Genomic DNA, 18205 nt, shown 5'->3' with positions numbered 1-18205 from the left:
GGGAGGAAGAAGTGTGGAAGGGCAATAGTGGTAGGTGATTCGTTAGTGAGGGGAGTAGACAGGTGCTTCTGCGGCCATAGATGTGACTCCAGGATGGTGTGTTGACCCACGGGTACCATGGTCAAGGATGTCACGGAACAGCTACAGGGCAGGGGGAGGGTGAACAGCCAGAGGTCGTGGTTCATGTTGGAACCAATAACACAGGAAGAAAGAGAAATGAGGTCCTGCAAGCAGACTTTAGGGAATTAGGTAGGAAATTGAAAAGCAGGACTTTAAAGATAGTAATCTCCGGATTACTCCGGGTGTCACACATTAATGAGTTTAGGAACAGATGGATAGAGCCGATGCGAGGCTGAAGAGATGGTACAGGAGGGAGGGCTTTAGATTCCTGGGGCATTGGGACCGTTTCTGAGGGAGGTGGGACCTGTACAAGTTGGATGGGTTACATCTGAACAGGAATGGGACCAACATCCTCACGGGGAGGTTTGCCAAAGCTGTTGGGGCGCATTTAAACTAAATTGGCAGGGGGATGGAATCCTGAAAAGTAGTTCAGAGGGGAGAGAAGCTGAGATGGAATTTGAAGTTAAAACACTAGTAAGTGAGTCTGGAAGGCGGGGAAACATAGGCTAGATAAAAAAGAAGAGAGTTTAGCAAGGCTAAATGGAATATATTTTAATGCAATGAGCTTGAAGAATAAGACAGACAAGCTGGGGGCACACATAGGCACATGGGAGTATGATACCATAGCTATGACCGAGACTTGGCTAAAAGGGCAGGATTGGCAGCTCAACATTCCTGGTTATAGGGTGAGATAGAGAGGGGGATAGAGGAGGAGGGGGAGTGTCACAATATTGATCAAGGAATCAGTTATAGCAGTGAGGAGGGACGATACCCTGGAAGGATCATCAAATGAGGCCTTATGGGTAGAGGTAAAAAACACAAAAGGGGTAAACACGCTGTTGGGTGTGTACTATAGGCCCCCAAACAGTCAGGGAGAGATAGAGGATCAAATATGTAATCAAATTTCAGAGAAGTGTAAGAATAATAAGGCAGTAATTGTAGGAGATTTTAACTAGCCAAATATTAACTGGGATAGTTTTAGTGTGCAAGGTAGGGAGGGAGCAAAATTCTTAAGTTGCATCCAGGTGAATTTTTTTAGCCAGTACATAGAAAGTCCAACAAGGGAGTTCTGCACCTAATATTTGGAAATGAGCCCGGGAGATGGAAGGCGTAGCTGTAGGGGAGCATTTTGAGGATAGTGATCATAACTCAGTTAGATGTAGGATAGTTATGGAAAAGGATAAGGTTGGGCCGGGAATAAAATTTCTAAACTGGGGAAAGGCTAATTTTACTAAGATGAGATACGATTTGGCCCAAGTGGACTGGGAGCAGCTACTTGCAGATAGAACTGTATCAGAGCAGTGGGAGGCATTCAAGGAGGGAATAGCGAGAGTATAGGACAAATAAGTTCCCGTAAAGACAAAGGGGGGTGGGGGGGAACCAAGTCCGGACAGCCCTGGATGTCAAGGGATATAAAGGTTAGGATTAAGTAAAAAAGAGAAGCTTATGGCAGATACCGAGGGCTCAATATGGCAGAGGAGTATAAAAAGTGCAGGGAGGGGGGGACTTAAAAAGGAAATTAGGAAATCTAAGAGAGTGAATTGGTGGGTAGAATAAAGGAAAACCCAAAGGGGTTTTTTAAATATATGAAGAGCAAGAGAATAACTAGGGAAAGAATAGGGCCAATTAGGGACCATAGAACTAATCTGTGTGCGGACCCAGAAGACGTGGGTACAGTCCTCAATGAATACTTTGCGTCGGTCTTCACAATGGAAAAGGACGATGCAGGTATAGACATCAGGGTGAAGGACTGTGAAATATTAGAGGAAATTAACATAGAGAGAAGGTACTAGCGGGTTTAGCAGCCTTAAAAGTGGATCAATTCACAGGCCCAGATGAGATGTATCCCAGGCTTTTGATTTTTAATCGACAGGGGTGGGGGTTGGGCAGACAGGAGCTTGGAGTTGAGACCACAATCAGATCAGCCATGATCTTATTGAGTGGCAGAGCAGGCTCAAGAGGCCGATGGCCTACTCCTGCTCCTAATTCTTGTGTGCTTGTAGAAGGCCTTTAGTGTCAACAGAGCTGCCATTAATCTACAAATCTCCTGATAAAGTCAACCAACTTGATGAGACATCACCTTTTCCAGAGATCGTGTTAAGAGTTTCTGATCATTCCTTTTCTTTGAGGTGATCAGGCACATTCCTCTAATGGATGTCATTCCAATGGGTCTTTAATTCCCCATTTCTGATTTCTTATCCTTTTTGAATATTGACACCATGGACCCCCCCACCACAGTGAGTGGGTGAGCAGGCACCCTCACTGCATCTCCCATTCCTGTGACAGAATGCTATCGTCCTCAATTTTAGAACTTTCGAACTTGTTTTCTTGTTCCTCCATGCCCACACCCCTCCCTATCTCCGTAATCTCCTCCAGCCCCACAACCTTCCAAGATATCTGCACTTCTCTAATTTTAGCCTGTTATGGATCCCGATTTTAATTTCTCCACCTTCAGCTGTCTGGGGCCCAAGCTCTAGAATTCCCTCCCTACACCTCTTGCCTCTCTCTCCTCCTTTCAGACACTCCTTAAAAACCTACCTCTTTGACCAAGCGCTTGGTCACCTGACCTAATATTTCCATATATGAAGCAGACTTCATCAGATCGCTGAGGATGTTGACTCAGACAATGAGGCTTATCAGATTCGCCCCTGCTCTGCCCTCACACCCTTGGAACAAGAGGAGGTCATTTAAGATCTCCAGTCTGTTCCACCATTTAATGAGGTCATGACTTATGTGTGACCTAACTCCATATACCTGCCTTTACCCCATATCCCTTAATACCTTAGATAACAAAAATCTCTCAATCTCAGATTTAATACAAACAATTGAGTGAGATTGTTGACTATTTTGTATTGACGGCCTCTAGTTCTGCTCTTCCCCACAAGAGGAAACATTCTCTCTGCATCCACCCAATCAAAACCTTTCGGAATTTTCAAGGGCTCTATGAGATCACCCGTCAGTACTCAGCGGATGCCCCGTGCTCATGATGTGCCCAGGTGGCGCTGTTGGTTACTCGTTGGGTTTGGTTTCTCCTGACAGCCTGAACCGGCTAATCTGATTGGTCGATCTAGCCATAAGGGCAGCTCAGTTTCTTGAATATATTTGCATTTCCAGTGAGGCAGAACTCCATTCTCACTCACATTACACATTGTTTTGACAGTTAACCAGAAATGAAGCACTCACAATAATCAAACACACACACACACACACACTCCGCCTTCCAACTTTTAGCACAAAACAAGCGTAAAGTTCACACACCCAAACTGTGCGAATGTGCATCGAGATCGCAGAGTCCACCAACTCTGATTGTTGTTCATTTTGTATTGATCCAATATGAAAAGCTACCAACTACACTGGATTCCCAATTAGGCTCATATGACAATTGGACTCCATTACATGGGCTCCATTATGATTTATTTTAATCAGCCTCTATCACTTGCCTAATGAAAGCTAGAGAGAACTGAACTTACTTACTGGCAGATGTAGCTTGGCACAGGAGCAAATAGCTGCACTGTTGGCAGTGCCTGTCCTTTCATTGAGAAGCTAAGTGGTTGGAAAAGGAGTTCTGGACCTTCTCTTATCTATTCACCCTCCCTCTGCCAACACCACTAACTCACTCACCTCATGTCAGCTACCGATGGTCACTGGTCGCAGATACAGAATAGCTACACCATCCTGGCTGTGTTGCACAGGCAGAGTAATTAATTATGTAATGTACCTTTGCAACATTGTAATGTGAAAGACAGTTTATAATAATGAGTGTCGCTATCCCGATCCCCTTCTCATGCTAGAGAGGAAGGATTGATGGGAGGACAATATCTAATCCCAGTTTGATCAGTGTCACTCAGAGAACAATAATTCCACTGGGAACCACGGGTGACAGGTAAAGGGTCACAAACAGCTTCAGGAGGTGTGAATCCTGCTGCTTTCCCACTTCAGGAAATGAGAAATGGAACCATCTGCCCAAAATAGAAAGTGAGATTACAGACAGCAAAAAACAAAAGCAAGGCCAGAGCATTTGGTGATATATAAACTGGGGTGTGGAATACAAGAGCAAATGGTTAAAAATGACTTTGTACAAGACAAGGTTTTGGCCACAGTCAATATTTCAGTCTTTAGGCATCATACTGTGTGAGAAAATAAATTGTGAAGTTACACAAGCAACTAGGAACAAGAGACAGCATCGTCTAAAAGGTACGAATTTGAGTGGGGAGGGGGGGTGGTGGTACAAGAGCAGAGACATATTCACATATCTCTGAAGGTGAAAGGGCAGATCGATGAGGTTAAGAAAGCAAATGGGATGTTCAGCTTTGTGGGTAGGGGCATTGAACATAAAAACCAGAAAGTTCAAATAAACTTTTCCAAATCTCTGGCCGGTCCAGCTAGAGTTTTGTGCCTGATTCTGGTGCCATTCTATAGAAAGGATGTCCAGGTCTTGGAGAGGGTGCAGGGCAGATTTACCAGAATGCTACCAGGCGTGAGGGACTTCAGTTAATGTGCAGAGACTGGAGAAGCTGGGATTGTTCACTTTAGAACAGAGAAGGTCAAGAGGGGACTGGGATTATTCATCTCCTCTTTACCCAGTCTCTCAGGATCAAGGACAACAGGTTCGATGGGTTCTGAGATGACTGATAAGTCCAGTGTGTGATCTGCAGATTCTGTCCCATGGGGGAGCAGGTGGTGCTGGAAGGGTTGGGTAGATAGGTTGTTTGGAGGTTTGTGCACTCCCTCCGATTCCTCGACTTCGTCTCTCCATGTTCCCGATGAACGTCTCTGGTGCCTTCCCAGATGAACCTTCTCCATTTTGGTCAGCCACAAGCCAGGGACTCCCTGGATCGGTGTGGGTGTTTGACATCTCCAGGGATGCGATGAGCGAGAGTGAAGAGGGAAAGACTATTTCTTCTAGTTGGGAAATAAATAAATCAATCAATTTAAATCAGTTTAAAATTATCACCAGATTTCGGTGGAATCTCTTTATGCCCGAGATTATTTAACTGAGGAATGCTTTGCCACACAGAATTGAGGCAGAGATCACTGCATCTTTTAAGAAACAAAATGGAGATACATTTGAAACAGAGGAAAGTACAGAATAGGGGAGGTTTTGGATTATCTACAAAGAGTTGGCACAGATGTTTGGCTGAATAGTCTTCTGTTCTATAAAGTTATAAAGGCTTTTTTTTTTGCCAATTTGTTCAGCTTGGATCTCTTAAGAAACAAAACACATTGCAGAGTGACCCGCCCAGCAACTTTACACACAGCACTCCAATACCCCAAACAGTAACTAACTCTGGGAGGCTGTCATTTCAAGGGTGGTGAGTGTTGGGATACCTGACAGTTCTAATCAGAAGAACTTGCATTTATATAGCACCTTTCACAACCTCGGGTGGTCCCCAAAGTGCTTTGCTACCAAATGAAGTCAGACTGAAGTATAGTCACTGTTGCAGGGGAAACGGCTGCCAATTTGCACACAGCAAACTCCCACAAATGCAACCAGGTAACTGATTAACTAAACGCAGGGCTCAGGGCAGAAGGCGGGTAAATAAAGTGCTCATTCGGAGCGCCGGTGCAGACACGATGGGCCAAATGACCTCTTTCTGCAGCGTAACAACCTGTGGTTCTGTCACTAGCAACGCCGATGTGGACTGCAAACCTGTTTAAACATGTCGGTGCTGTGCAGAATTTTTTTACGCTGTGTTTACATTGGAGAACTTCAGATACAGTTCTGCAGAAACCAGTTTCAGTCCCCGCTCCGTGACGGACGATCCTGTTGTGAGCCAGGGTTGGAGGGGAGTGATAACCGGTGATTTTCTCTTCAATTTCCATTCTCCAAATGCTGACGCAAGGGAGGTTGTTGGCGACTGTTGCAAATGCGAAACAGAAAAAAAAATGCTAGTGGGTGACTGACTGCGTTGGTGCTTCAGACACTCCCAGGTCCGATCCACATATATATAAAGCTCCTACTCAACAAATAGCTTTAGCCCTAACCCCAGACTCCTACCTTCACTCGTGTGACATTTTCTCCACTGCTTCCCTTTGAGTGAGATTAGCAGCTGGAGCCAATGTTGTACGGCTGGCCCCAGGCTGGTTATCAGTCCCCCTGTGATCTCACACAGGGATCTGTTACCTGTCGTCGCGGCTGAATTTAAACCCAGCAAAGCTCCTGGGAGCTGGGGCATTGCTGCTGCTGCCTAACCCAACAAACCCTCACCAGACAGCAACTAGTGTATACACTCTGTACACGACCATCCACCAGCAACGATTATTTAGCCTGAGAACAGCCCTAAGACCTGCAGCAAAGGCTCTGCTGGTCTGAACACTACCAGGCAGGACCCATTCAGCTACCCCTGGGCCACCTTTGTTTCTGACAGGAACACACATTTGGCATCGCTCCTGTCGGAAGCAGGCGGACAAAAAAAAACCCACTTTTGCCCGTATTCCCCAGATTGCAGCCGAGACCTTGGAGAGTAAAACAAGGCAGCGTTCAAAAACTGGTCACCCCACCAAATAATTTTTTAAAAGAAATATATATATATATAAAACCACAGAGATATATAAGGATTGTTTCTCCCAGTCAATGAACAGTAACTATACTCCTTCACTGCAAGATCCCATTCAGCCGCTGCCCTATTAATAAAGCAGTGACTTATTGCAGCAGCTCCCCCCCCCCAACCCATAGTAGGGGTGCAAAGTGGCCCCCGGGGGAGGGGAAGAGGGGGAGGGAGAGGGGGAGAGGGAGAGAGAGAGGGGAGGGGGAGGAGGGGGGGAGAGGAGAGTGGGGGAGAGGAGAGAGTTGGGGGGGGAGAGGAGAGAGGGGGGAGGGGGAGGAGAGAGGGGGGAGGGGGAGGGGGGAGAGGAGAGAGGGGGGAGGGGGAGGAGAGAGGGGGAGGGGGAGGAGGGAGGGGGGAGAGGAGAGAGGGGGGAGGGGGAGAGGAGAGAGGGGGGAGGGGGAGGAGAGAGGGGGAGGGGGAGGGGGAGGAGAGAGTGGGGGGAGAGGAGAGGCGGGGGGGAGGAGAGAGTGGGAGGGGGGTGGGAGAGGGAGAAGAGAGGGCGTGAGCCTGGAAAGGTGGCGGGCGCTAAGACCCACCGGCTGCCGCCCAGGCGAGCAGTGCGGATGCTGAAAGCGGTGCTGAGGCTCCAGCTGACCACGAGGTCCCAGCTGTTTCCCGCCATTGCTGAATGTTTTTACTATAACCGTGTGTGTGTGTGTATGTTTTTTTTTAAAAAAATAAAAGACAGGCGAGTCCGGCAGCGGCGGCATCGCGTTTATCCCCCCACCCCGGGAGCTGCTTTGTCGGTTTGAAATCTGGATTCGATGGCTTATTACTCGGGGCAAAAGACGCTGCAGGAATTCCGCAAAGCGGAGAAGGAAGTGATCGGGGGCTTGTGTAGGTTTGTATCCCGTTTGTTTATTTCAGAAATAATGTATCAATGGAGTAACATCGGGGGGGGGGGGCATTTAAATACCATCCACACGTGGGAGAGAGAGTCCCGGAGCCCGGGGAAGGTGGGGTTAATTCCCGCCCCCCCGGTTAAAAGGAGCTGAAAACAAATTTCGCTCCGTCAACCTGGCGATTAAAAAAAACCCTAAAAAGTGAAGCCGCTTCGCAGCCGGGAGGAGGGAGAGAGAGGGAGGGAGGGAGGGAGGGAGAGGGAGGGAGGAGGAGATGATACAGAGGGGACCACGTGGGAATCGCTCGGACGGCCGAACGTTCCATTTTGGAACCTCCAGTATCCAAAAAGTTGCGCCGCCTTGAATCATGTATCAACGTTCCGAAGGGGCCGCGCACGTGGGGGAATCCCCCCCGCCCGGGGCTGCAGGGCTTGCTGCATTCGATATCCTCCCAGCTCCTCTTTGCCCAGCCAGATAATGGCCGCCCCTCTCTCTCCCTCTCTGTGTTTTATTTTGTTTTTGTGATACGGATCCTCCCACTTTTTTGCAAATTCGTTCTCCTTCTAAAAGTTGCCTCCCTCCCTCCCTCCCTCCCTCTCTCCCTGTTTTATTTTCCTTTTTTTTTGTGGGCTACACAATTCGCAAAATAGAATCTTACTCCGTGATGATCCCTTTTATTTTGCTGCCCAATTATTCGGTGCGGTTGCAAAGCCCCTGGTGTTGTGTTTGTTGCAGGAATTGCCTGCGCGTCCGTCAGGAGGCATTTTAAACCTTGTTTTAAACCCCTTGCTCCACTTAACATTTCTCTCTCTCTCTCCACCCCTCCCCAGGGTTGGGTTGGAGGGGGGAGCGCGTTCATATTTTGGTGGGTCTCCCGACCTGAGGAATGTGCTGTGGAGTTAGGTTAATATACGCATGTTTTAAATGGATTTCTCGTCTCTGACGCACCCCCCAACACCCCCCCCCCCAAAAAATATACATTTCCAACCCGAATCCCAAAGCCAGTGTTTGCTACTCGCCGCGCACTAAGATTTCACTGGAGTTGTGGGAAGCGGCCCCCACACAAACCATCTGCAGATCAACTTACAATTATTATGAAATATGTTGATTGTTAAACTCCCCCCCACCAAAAGACTCACGTTTTCATTCATTTTTTTAAGAGGGAGGAGGAGGAGGGGGTAGGGTATAAAATGCAACTCGAGTTAAATGTCAAGATCATAAACTCTTGGAAGAGAAAGATGCACAATTAAATAATTTTTGGAAACTTAATCGACCACTTTGTGCAATAAAAAGAAACAGGATGGACCGTATCTCCCCCCCACCTCCCCCCCCCCACCCCCTCCTCGCACTTAAACTAGATTTTTAATGTATTTATGACGGGTGTGAATTTTTTGAAATAAAATTGGAAGAATCGTCGATTTTAAAGAGATCAGACAAATGCTTTATTTATAAACTCCCCCCCATGTAACAGTGATTGTTCCAGTACAATCGTGTTTGCGATCGACTGGGAGGCAGTGGGACTTATTGAAGTTTTGGAGGGGGACATGTGGTGAATTTTATGAATGGGCCTGAAATTGACTCCGACTGTTCGCAAATGCGATTGGCTGAGGAGGCTGCAGCCTGATTGTGATGGGCAGCATTGCAAAGGGGGCGTGAACTCTGGTGTCTTTGGAACGAACTTTGTTGACACTTCGTGGGCAGACAGGATGCTGTCCAGCTAAACGTGCTTCACCTCAAACTTTCAAAACCAAACAATGATTATTGTGTGTCTGTGTTGCCTTACCCCGACGTGCAGCTTTTATGTGTCAGCAGTGGCTCAGCTGGTAGCACACTGAGGTTCCAGCCCCACTCACTCCAGTGTTTGAGCGGAAAAGCCAAGGCTGATGATGCTCCACTGCAGGACTGAGGGAGTGCCGCATTGTTGGAAGTAATAGTCGCGCGCCACACAAGCGCCAGGCAATGACCATCTCCAGTAAGAGAGAATCTAACCTTCGCCCCCTTGACACTCAATGGCATTACCATCGCTGAATCCCCCCCACTATCAACATCCTGGGGGTTACCATTGACTGGAAACTGAACTGGACTAACCATATAAATACTGTGGCTACAAGAGCAGGTCAGAGGCTGGGAATCCTGTGGTGAGTAACTCACCTCCTGACTCCCCAAAGCCTGTCCACCATCTACAAGGCACAAGTCAGGAGTGTGATGGAATACTCTCCACTTGCCTGGGTGAGTGCAGCTCCCACAACACTCAAGAGGCTCGACACCATCCAGGACAAAGCAGCCCCACTTGATCGGCGCCACATCCACAAACATTCACTCCCTCCACTACAGATGCATTGTGGCAGCAGTGTGTGTACCATCTACAAGATGCACTGCAGCAACTCACCAAGCCTCCATTGACAGTTTGCAACCTCTACCATCTAGAAGGACAAGGGCAGCAGACACATGGGAACACCACCACCTGGAAGTTCCCCTCTAAGTCACCCACCATCCCGACTTGGAAATATATCGCCGTTCCTTCACTGTCGCTGGGTCAAAATCCTGGAACTCCCTCCCTAACAGCACTGTGGGTGTACCTACACCACATGGACTGCAGCGGTTCAAGTAGGCAGCTCACCACCGCCTTCTCAAGGGCAATTAGGGATGGGCAATAAATGCTGGGCCCAGCCAAGAAAGCCACATCCCATGAAAGAATTTTTTAAAAGGTGCTGTCTTTCAGATGAAACATTAAACTGGGGCCCTCTCTGCCTGCTTGAGTGGATGTAAAGGATTCCATGGCATTATTCTGAGGTGTCCCGGCCAATATTTACCCCTCAATCGACATCACAAAAAAACAGATTCTCTGGCCATTATCATGTTGCTGTTTGTGGGAGCTTGCTGTGCGCAAATTGGCTGCTACATTTCCTACATTCCAACAGTGATCACACTTCAAAAAGTATTTCACTGGGGATAAAGAGCTTTGAGATGTCCGCGATTGCGAAAAGTGCTATATAAATGCAGGTCTGTCTTTCTTTTATTCATAGAATGAGACAGCACAGAAAGAGGCAATTTGTATTCGCTAACATTTCGAAGATTGATAGTTACAAAATTCTTACAGGGATATGATGTTTCCCTTGGCTGGGGGTGGGTCTAGAGCCAGGGGAAACCATCTCAGGATAAGGGACAGGCCATTTAGGACTGAGATGAGGAGGAATTTCTTCACTCCGAGGGTGGTGAATCTTTGGAATTCTCTGCCCCAGAGGGCTGTGGAAGCTCAATTATTGAGCATGTTCAAAACAGAAATCGATGAGATTTCTGAATATTAATGACATTAGGGATATGGAGATGGTGCAGGGAACTGGTGTTGAGGTAGAGGATCAGCCATGATCTAATTGAATGGCAGAGGGGGCTCGATGGGCTGAATGGCCTCCTCCTGCTCCTAGGTTCCTAATTCAGCCCATCATGTCTCTGCTAATTCTTTTTGAAAGAGTTATCCAATAGCTGTCACTAACAGCTTTCCCCATAGCCCTGCAACTTTCCCCCGATAAATATTTATTTATCCAATTTCCCATTCGAAAGCTGCTATTAAAAGCCAACTGGCTGCACCTTCCGGGTTACAACTAAGAACATTTTCCCCAGATAGCCTCTGGTTCTTTCAGCAATCGTCCTTAAACTGTTTCCAGTTTAGTATATTTGGATGTTTTCCAAATTTAAAGAAAAAAGGCTTTGTTACAATTGGATTAGGAAGAATTGGAAAGGGATTATGTTAGACCTTAGGGAATTTTCCCATTTTAATACCCCCCCCACCACCCCTGGTTCCCAAGAGTCATTTGGAGGCAATGGGTATTGGTTGTTCTGCAGCACTCTGGGTAAGTGACTATTTCTTGGGATGAACCTAGACATTGTCAACAGAGTATTCATCCGTAGGGAATATTCTAGTCGAGTGTGAGGTTCCCCTGTGATTGCCACAGGTTAGACATAGAGCCCATCTAGAATACCATGTTCAGGTTTTGGCAAGGGATTTCGGGGAGGATTGGAGGGCCAGGGGTGCAGTGCAGATTCATTAGAATAATGTCAGGGTTTAAATTAGGCTTCACTTCACTAAAATAAAAGCCCCAACTACTGCGGATGCTGGAAATCTGAAATAAACCACACACACACACACACACACAGCGCCGGGAATACTCAGCGGGTCTGGCAGTGTCTGTGGGGAGAGAAACACAGAGTTTAGCGTTTCCAGTCAGCTGACTGAAGGTCATATCGGACTCGAAACGTTAACCCTGTTTCTCTATCCACATACACTGCCAGACCGCTGAGTATTTCCGGCTTTTTCTGTTTTATAACATAAATTAGGAGGGCAGTTGGGATAAATCTGACGTGTATTCCTCGAGTTTAGAAGATTTTAGAGATAATCTGATTGAGATGTTTTTAAGAGGGTTTGATTGCCCTGATTATAGAGAATGGGGGGGAGTCAAAAGTGAAGGGGCTCCTAACCTTCAAGTCAAGGCTGTTCAGGAGAAATTGCTGAGCACTTTCTCACACCCAGAGCGGTGAAGGACCTGGAACTCGTCCCCTTAAAAAGCTGGGCTCATTCGGAGCTGAGCTCATGACTGAGACCGATGGATTTTTGTTAGGGTGGGGGCATCAAGCTAAGAGGGCAGCAACTGGAATTTGAGGGGCAAAGCAGGCATTGGTCTCATAGGATGTTGGAACAGACTCGAGAGGGGCTGAATGGCCTCTCCTGTGCGGGTTCACTGGTGTGCGGTACAAGAGGGCAGCCTGTGTCAGCGGAGGTGATTCCCCAACGTGGGCCGGCACTTTCCGGAAAAGGGTGAAGAGGGTTTTTGAGAGCAATGCCTTTAATTTTTGAAACAAGGACAATCTGGATCCCAGGGGTGGGAAGCAGGGGGGCCATTCGGTTTCTTTCTCACAACATCAGCACAATCGTGTCAGTGTTGGCGTCTGTGATCCAATGGCTGATTTTGATGGAAATGTCCTTGTTGTGAGTAACAGAGAGAGAGAGAGAGAGAAGCTGGTGTTTTGGGACCTCCAGCCTTGACAGTGTTGCTGTTAACGCTCCCACTGCTGGCACCAGGCAGCCAGTATCTGCCAACAGCTGTTAGTTCATTTGCCGGGATCACCTGGCACTGATGTTGGGTTTGCCGCTCGGGATTTGGGGGCTGCTTTTCCCAATGTTGGACTGCCTCCAAAAATGGAATTCTGGCGCCAAGCCAACTGTAAGACCGAGGGCCCTGTGAGCGGGATGTCTCCCCGCAGAGCAGGGCTGATAAACAACTGGGACTGGTCCAGGTGCTGCTTTCATTTTGTGCTTCAAATGTGTTGGGCGAGCGGATGGTGGGGGGGTCGGTTGGGTGGCACGGGGGGTCGGTTGGGTGGCTCGGGGGGGGTAGGTTGGGTGGCATGGGGGGGTCGGTTGGGTGGTATGGGGGGGTAGGTGTGGGGCACGAGCTGAGACATTGTGTTGTTACTGAAATAATTTTTTTTTAAGTATTGGTACCGATGCAGTGCAGAGAATCAGCGTCAACAACTACACATTAATATACCCCATCAGGAGAGGCTGTGGCCTAGTGGTGATGTCACTGGACTAGTAACCCAGAGGCCCCAGGGTAATCCTCTGGAGACATGGGTTCAAATCCCACCACAGCAGCTGGTGGAAATTCAATTTAATGAATAATCTTAGTCAGTGATGGTCACCATTGTCGATTGTCATAAAAACCCAACTGGGTCACTAATGCCCTTTAGGGAAGGAAATCTGCCGTCCTTACCTGGTCTGGCCTACATGTGACTCCAGACCCACAGCAATGTGTCTGACCCTTAACTGCCCCCTGAAATGGGCGAGAAAACCACTTTAGTTCAAGGGCAGCAAAGGCTGGGCCTTGACAATGTGGAGCCCACATCCCATGAAAGAATAAAAATAATCTGTGACAGACCCTGTGACAATGTACCGGACCTCAGTGATCTAACGCTCAAAAGTGCTCCTTCCAGATTACATAGAGTGTAAAACAACAGAAGTGGGCCATTTGGCCCCACTGGTCCATGCTGTACACATGAGCCACCTCCTATCCCCCTTCATCTAACACAAGATGGAATCTGTAGGGATCTGGGACTCTCAGTTTTGGAGCGTTTGACAAGGATTGGCCATGAACACAGATTCTAGTGGCAACATTACAGGTTCTGGCTAATTGGTCAGGGGTACAGGGTGGGCTGGCTGGGGGGGTGGGGGTTGAATTGATAATTGGGTTGTAGGCCCTGATTTAAGGGAACTCCCTGAGGAATGATGATATCTCCTCTCCTGTACAAAGCCCTTTCCCAGCAATTATTTTGTCTCATTGTTTCCCCCCACAATCACTTCCCGCCCTTTCTTCCGCACCCTTTGGTCCATTCTGGGTCAGGGTGAGCAGCAAAGCAGGTCCCCCAGTGCAAACAGGGTGGGCTGGAAGGAAAGGTTCAGAGAAAGCAGCTCCCAACCATCCAGCTTTTAAAAGTAGCAAACTCAGAATTCATTCACTCATTCGTATGTGCTCTGCCTGGAGGCAGGTCCTTAGCCTGTTGTCCGCTGTCGCTTCACCCTGAGCCGCTTTCTTGACTGTTCCTGTCAGAGGTGGTTTTCCAACGCCTTTCACCGTTAGGGCCTGGGTAAGGAGGCAGCTCCCGAGTTGACCTCGGTCAGAATGGAGATTGGAGCCACATTGGTTGATGTTATTCTGAAACCCAAACTGCAATTATTCATTTAAATTTAAGCCAGGGACCTAACGACACAGGGATATCCGTGTAAACTGCTGAATTGACACCTAACATTAGGAAGGGCGTTCACACTCAGAATGTCGGGAAGCGTTTGGAATTTCAATTTCGATGATCTTAACCCCAGCTGCTTTGAAATATACTTTTGCTGCCCTAAACTTTGGCACTCCCTCCCCAAACTTCTCCCCCTCTCTCCTGCTTTCAGACACTTTTTAAACATCTACCTCTCTGACCAAGCTTTTGGTCACCTGACCTAATATCACCTTACATGACTCAGTGTCAAGTTTTGTCTTTATAAACATCCCCATGGCAATTCACAGGAGCGTTAAAGATGCTATATAAATGCAAATTCTTGCTGTTATGCAATGCGTTAAACTGGCCAGTCTGGGAGCTAGCTAAAACAAAAACAGAATTACCTGGAAAAACTCAGCAGGTCTGGCAGCATCGGCGGAGAAGAAAAGACTCGACGTTTCGAGTCCTCATGACCCTTCAACAGAACTGAGTGTAGTTAGAGGGGTGAAATATAAGCTGGTTTAAGGTGGGTGGGAGAGAAGCTAACACATCCCTGGACAAAGGACAGAAAGGGACAATCGAGTGACCCCCTTCTCGAGAAGGCTTTGCCAAGGCCGCCCAGGTGAGAAGCCCTGGGTGTGCGGCCTAGGCCCCATCAGTGTGGTTGGAAAAAGAGAGAAGACTGGATAGATACCGGGATGGAGAGATGGCGGACGTTGGGTTAACGCTGAGGTTTGGTTTGTGGATTGTGGCTGAGGGATGTGGGAATGTTCGGAGCTGAAGGGACGGTGGGGTTGGTTTTGTCCACTCCTGCCCTGGTGACCAAAGGTTCCTGCGGCGCAGAGCGAGAGAGAGAGAGAGAGAGAGAGAGCGGTCGAAACGGAAGCGGACAGTGGGCAGCCCTCTTATCTCAGTCTGCGTTGTCTCTGTTTTCAAACACAGCCTCTCGAACATCCCACTGACGCCGGAGAGCCAGCGGGACCACGATCGGCGGATCCGCAGGGAAATTGCCAACAGCAACGAGCGGCGGCGCATGCAAAGCATTAACGCGGGCTTCCAGTCCCTCAAAGTGCTGCTGCCTCACACAGACGGCGAGAAGCTCAGCAAGGTTTGTTCACCAGGAGGATTCATCTCCCTTCCTTCCTTCCTTCCTTTCATCCATTGTACTGGCAGTGTGGACAGGCGCCTGTCAAACAAAAGGTTTTCCTGTTTTTATTGGAGCATCGTGCAGTGCATTCTGTTTAAAGACTTGATCCGCTCTTCCACAACTTGTTTCAAACTCCTGTGTTGTTCTGTCTCTCTCTCTCTCTCTCTCTCCCTTCACCCGCCTTTCTCTGTGAGTGCAGTGCTCTGTCCTGGTGAGCTGGTGAGAGTCTCACAGACCAGCAAGAGCCCAGGTTGGAGTGAGTCTCAGCCAGGGGAGCAGTATGGCTCCTACCAATGATCTAGACACGGGGGAGTGGCAGGGTGAGGAAGTGGGTTCCCACTGCTGCCCGCTGTCCACTGACTCCCGTGGCTGGTGACAGGTGCACTTAGTTGTGATGCTGTCATGGTCGATTAGCCTGATGATGCTGACCATCCTCTCGAGGCCTGTACCCCAGCACAGAGTCTCTGAGTCTCCCCGACTGTTAGCTTCACTAATGTCATTCCTAAACTAGTTCACAAGTAGATATAACACAGGAGAGCTTTCTCTGGCCCCTCAGTGGGTGTGTGTAATGCTTGTATTTGCCACAGCTCCCAGGGCAGTGTCCCTCTCTGATTCTGGCATCTTGCCCAGCCCCAGATCCGATCGCTCCACCACTGGTGCTCGTGCCTTCAGCTGCCTGGGCCCTAAGCTCCAAAACCTCCTCCCCAAACCTCTCTGCCTCTCTCTTCTTTATATCGCTCCTTAAATCATAGAACCATAGAACACTACAGCACAGAAAACAGGCCATTCGGCCCTTCTAGTCTGTGTTCCAGACCTCTCCCGTCCATGTATCTATCCAATTTATTCTTAATTCTTAAAACTTAAGAGTGAGCTCGCATTTACCACTTCCTTCCTTATACACTATGCCAGTTTCCTGAGTAAATACTGATGCAAAAAAACTGTTTAAGATCTCCCCCATCTCGTGAGGCTCCACACATAGACGACCACTCTGATCTTCAAGGGGACCAACTGTGTCCCTTACTATCCTTTTACTCTTAATATACTTGTAGAAACCCTTCGGGTTTACCTTCACATTATCTGCCAAAGCAACCTCATGTCTTCTTTTTGCCTTCCTGATTTCTTTCTTTAGTATTTTCTTACATTTTCTATACTCTACAAGTACCTCATTTGCTTCTTGTTGCCTATACCTGCTACACACCTCTCTCTTCTTCTTAACCAGATCGCCAATATCCCTTGAAAACCAAGGTTCCCTATGCCTGTTAACTTTGCCTTTAATCCTGACAGGAACATGCAAACTCTGCACTCTCAAAATTTCGCCTTTGAATGCCTTCCACTTACTGAACACATCCTTACCAGAAAACAACTTATGCCAATCCACTCTTCCTAGATCCTTTCTCATTTCCACAAAATTGGCCTTTCTCCAATTTAGAATCTCAACTCAAGGACCAGACCTATCCTTATCCATAATTAGCTTAAAACTAATGACATTGTGGTCACTGGACCCAAAATGTTCACCTACACATACTTCTGTCACCTGACCTGTCTGGTTCCCCAATAGGAGATCAAGTATTGCATCCTCTCTCGTTGGTACCTCTATATATTGATTTAGAAAACTTTCCTGAACACGTTTGACAAACTCCAAGCCACCCAGCCCTTTTACAGTATGGGAGTCCCAGTCAATATGTGGAAAGTTAAAGTCTCCTACTATCACAACTTTCTGTTTCTTACATCGGTCTGCTATCTCTCTACAGATTTGCTCCTCCAATTCTCTTTGACCAAGCTTTTGATCCTTCTCCTCTTCCAGGTACCACGCCCTTTGGTGTTGGTGACTATGGACTTCCATTGGATTGGTCCATGATTATACTTGGCAAAGTGCTGCAGTGGTTTGCTGTTGCCTTGTGGAGCATGGCTGACCAGCGAACTCTCCTGCTCTTACCGCCTGTCATTGGCGTATTGGAAGGATTTACAGGCTGATAATCAGCCTGTTTGGCCACATTATGAAGGCACCTTCCTTGGACATCAAGTCCTGGGGTGGGACTTGAACCCAAAGCTTCTGGCCCAGGGGTAAGGACGCTACCCCCACTGCGTCTCAAGACCTCCTAAGCTTTTGATCACCTGCCCTAATGGTTCCTTCTGTGGCTCGATGTTTGTTAAGTTTGATAATGTTCTGGTGATGCGGCTTGAGATGTTTTACGGTGCCATATAAATGAAGTTGTTGTTGTTGTTGTAGTGTTGGGCACACAATTTTGGAAACTGAATTATTTTCCCTGGTGACAGGCAGCAATCCTGCAGCAGACCGCTGAGTATATCTTCACCCTCGAGGAGGACAAGACCCGATTGATACAGCAAAACGCACAACTAAAGAGACTGGTACAGGTGAGTGGGCAGCGGTTTGGCATGGAACCTGCAGCCGGAAATCTTCATCTTTCTAGGAAGCACTTCCTGTCCTTACAGGAAAGTCACACCTCACTGTCTGCACCATCTATTAGATTTAAACAACTGAAATTTAACTGTCCCGGGTACAAGCGTATTTCTGGCCATTCCAGCTTCCGTGATTTGCATCTACAAGAGGGAGACAAATGTAACATAGTCATGAATAAATCCGGTCGGAAATTCCGGAGAAACGTCTTTACTGGGAGAATGTGGAGCTCGCTCCCACAGGGAGTGGTGGAGCTGAATAACAGATGTATTTCAGAGGAAGCTCAATTAAACACACGAGGGAGAAAGGAATGGAAGGTGAGAGGGTGAGACGAAGAGGGGGTGGGAGGAGACGTGTGTGGAGCATAAACTGC

The 18205-nt window shown here is 47.9% G+C and overlaps 1 protein-coding gene across 1 annotated transcript in view; it reads left to right on the top strand.

Annotated features, from left to right (window-relative positions):
- Nucleotides 1-7432: 7432 nt before the first annotated feature.
- Nucleotides 7433-18205, top strand: part of LOC144669310 (transcription factor AP-4-like) — a 23947-nt gene continuing 13174 nt past the window's right edge. Inside the window, exons 1-3 of the mRNA XM_078531669.1 lie at nucleotides 7433-7509; nucleotides 15209-15374; nucleotides 17691-17789. Of these exons, the coding sequence (XP_078387795.1) occupies nucleotides 7433-7509; nucleotides 15209-15374; nucleotides 17691-17789 (342 nt within the window). The remainder of the gene's footprint in view (nucleotides 7510-15208; nucleotides 15375-17690; nucleotides 17790-18205) is intronic.

The sequence above is a fragment of the Cetorhinus maximus genome, chromosome 29 (genome assembly GCF_964194155.1).
Source record: "Cetorhinus maximus chromosome 29, sCetMax3.hap1.1, whole genome shotgun sequence".
In the NCBI taxonomy this organism is placed as follows: Eukaryota; Metazoa; Chordata; class Chondrichthyes; order Lamniformes; family Cetorhinidae; genus Cetorhinus; species Cetorhinus maximus.
The sequence above is the reverse complement of the archived record's forward strand: the minus strand, read 5'-3'. Positions and strand labels throughout refer to the sequence as shown.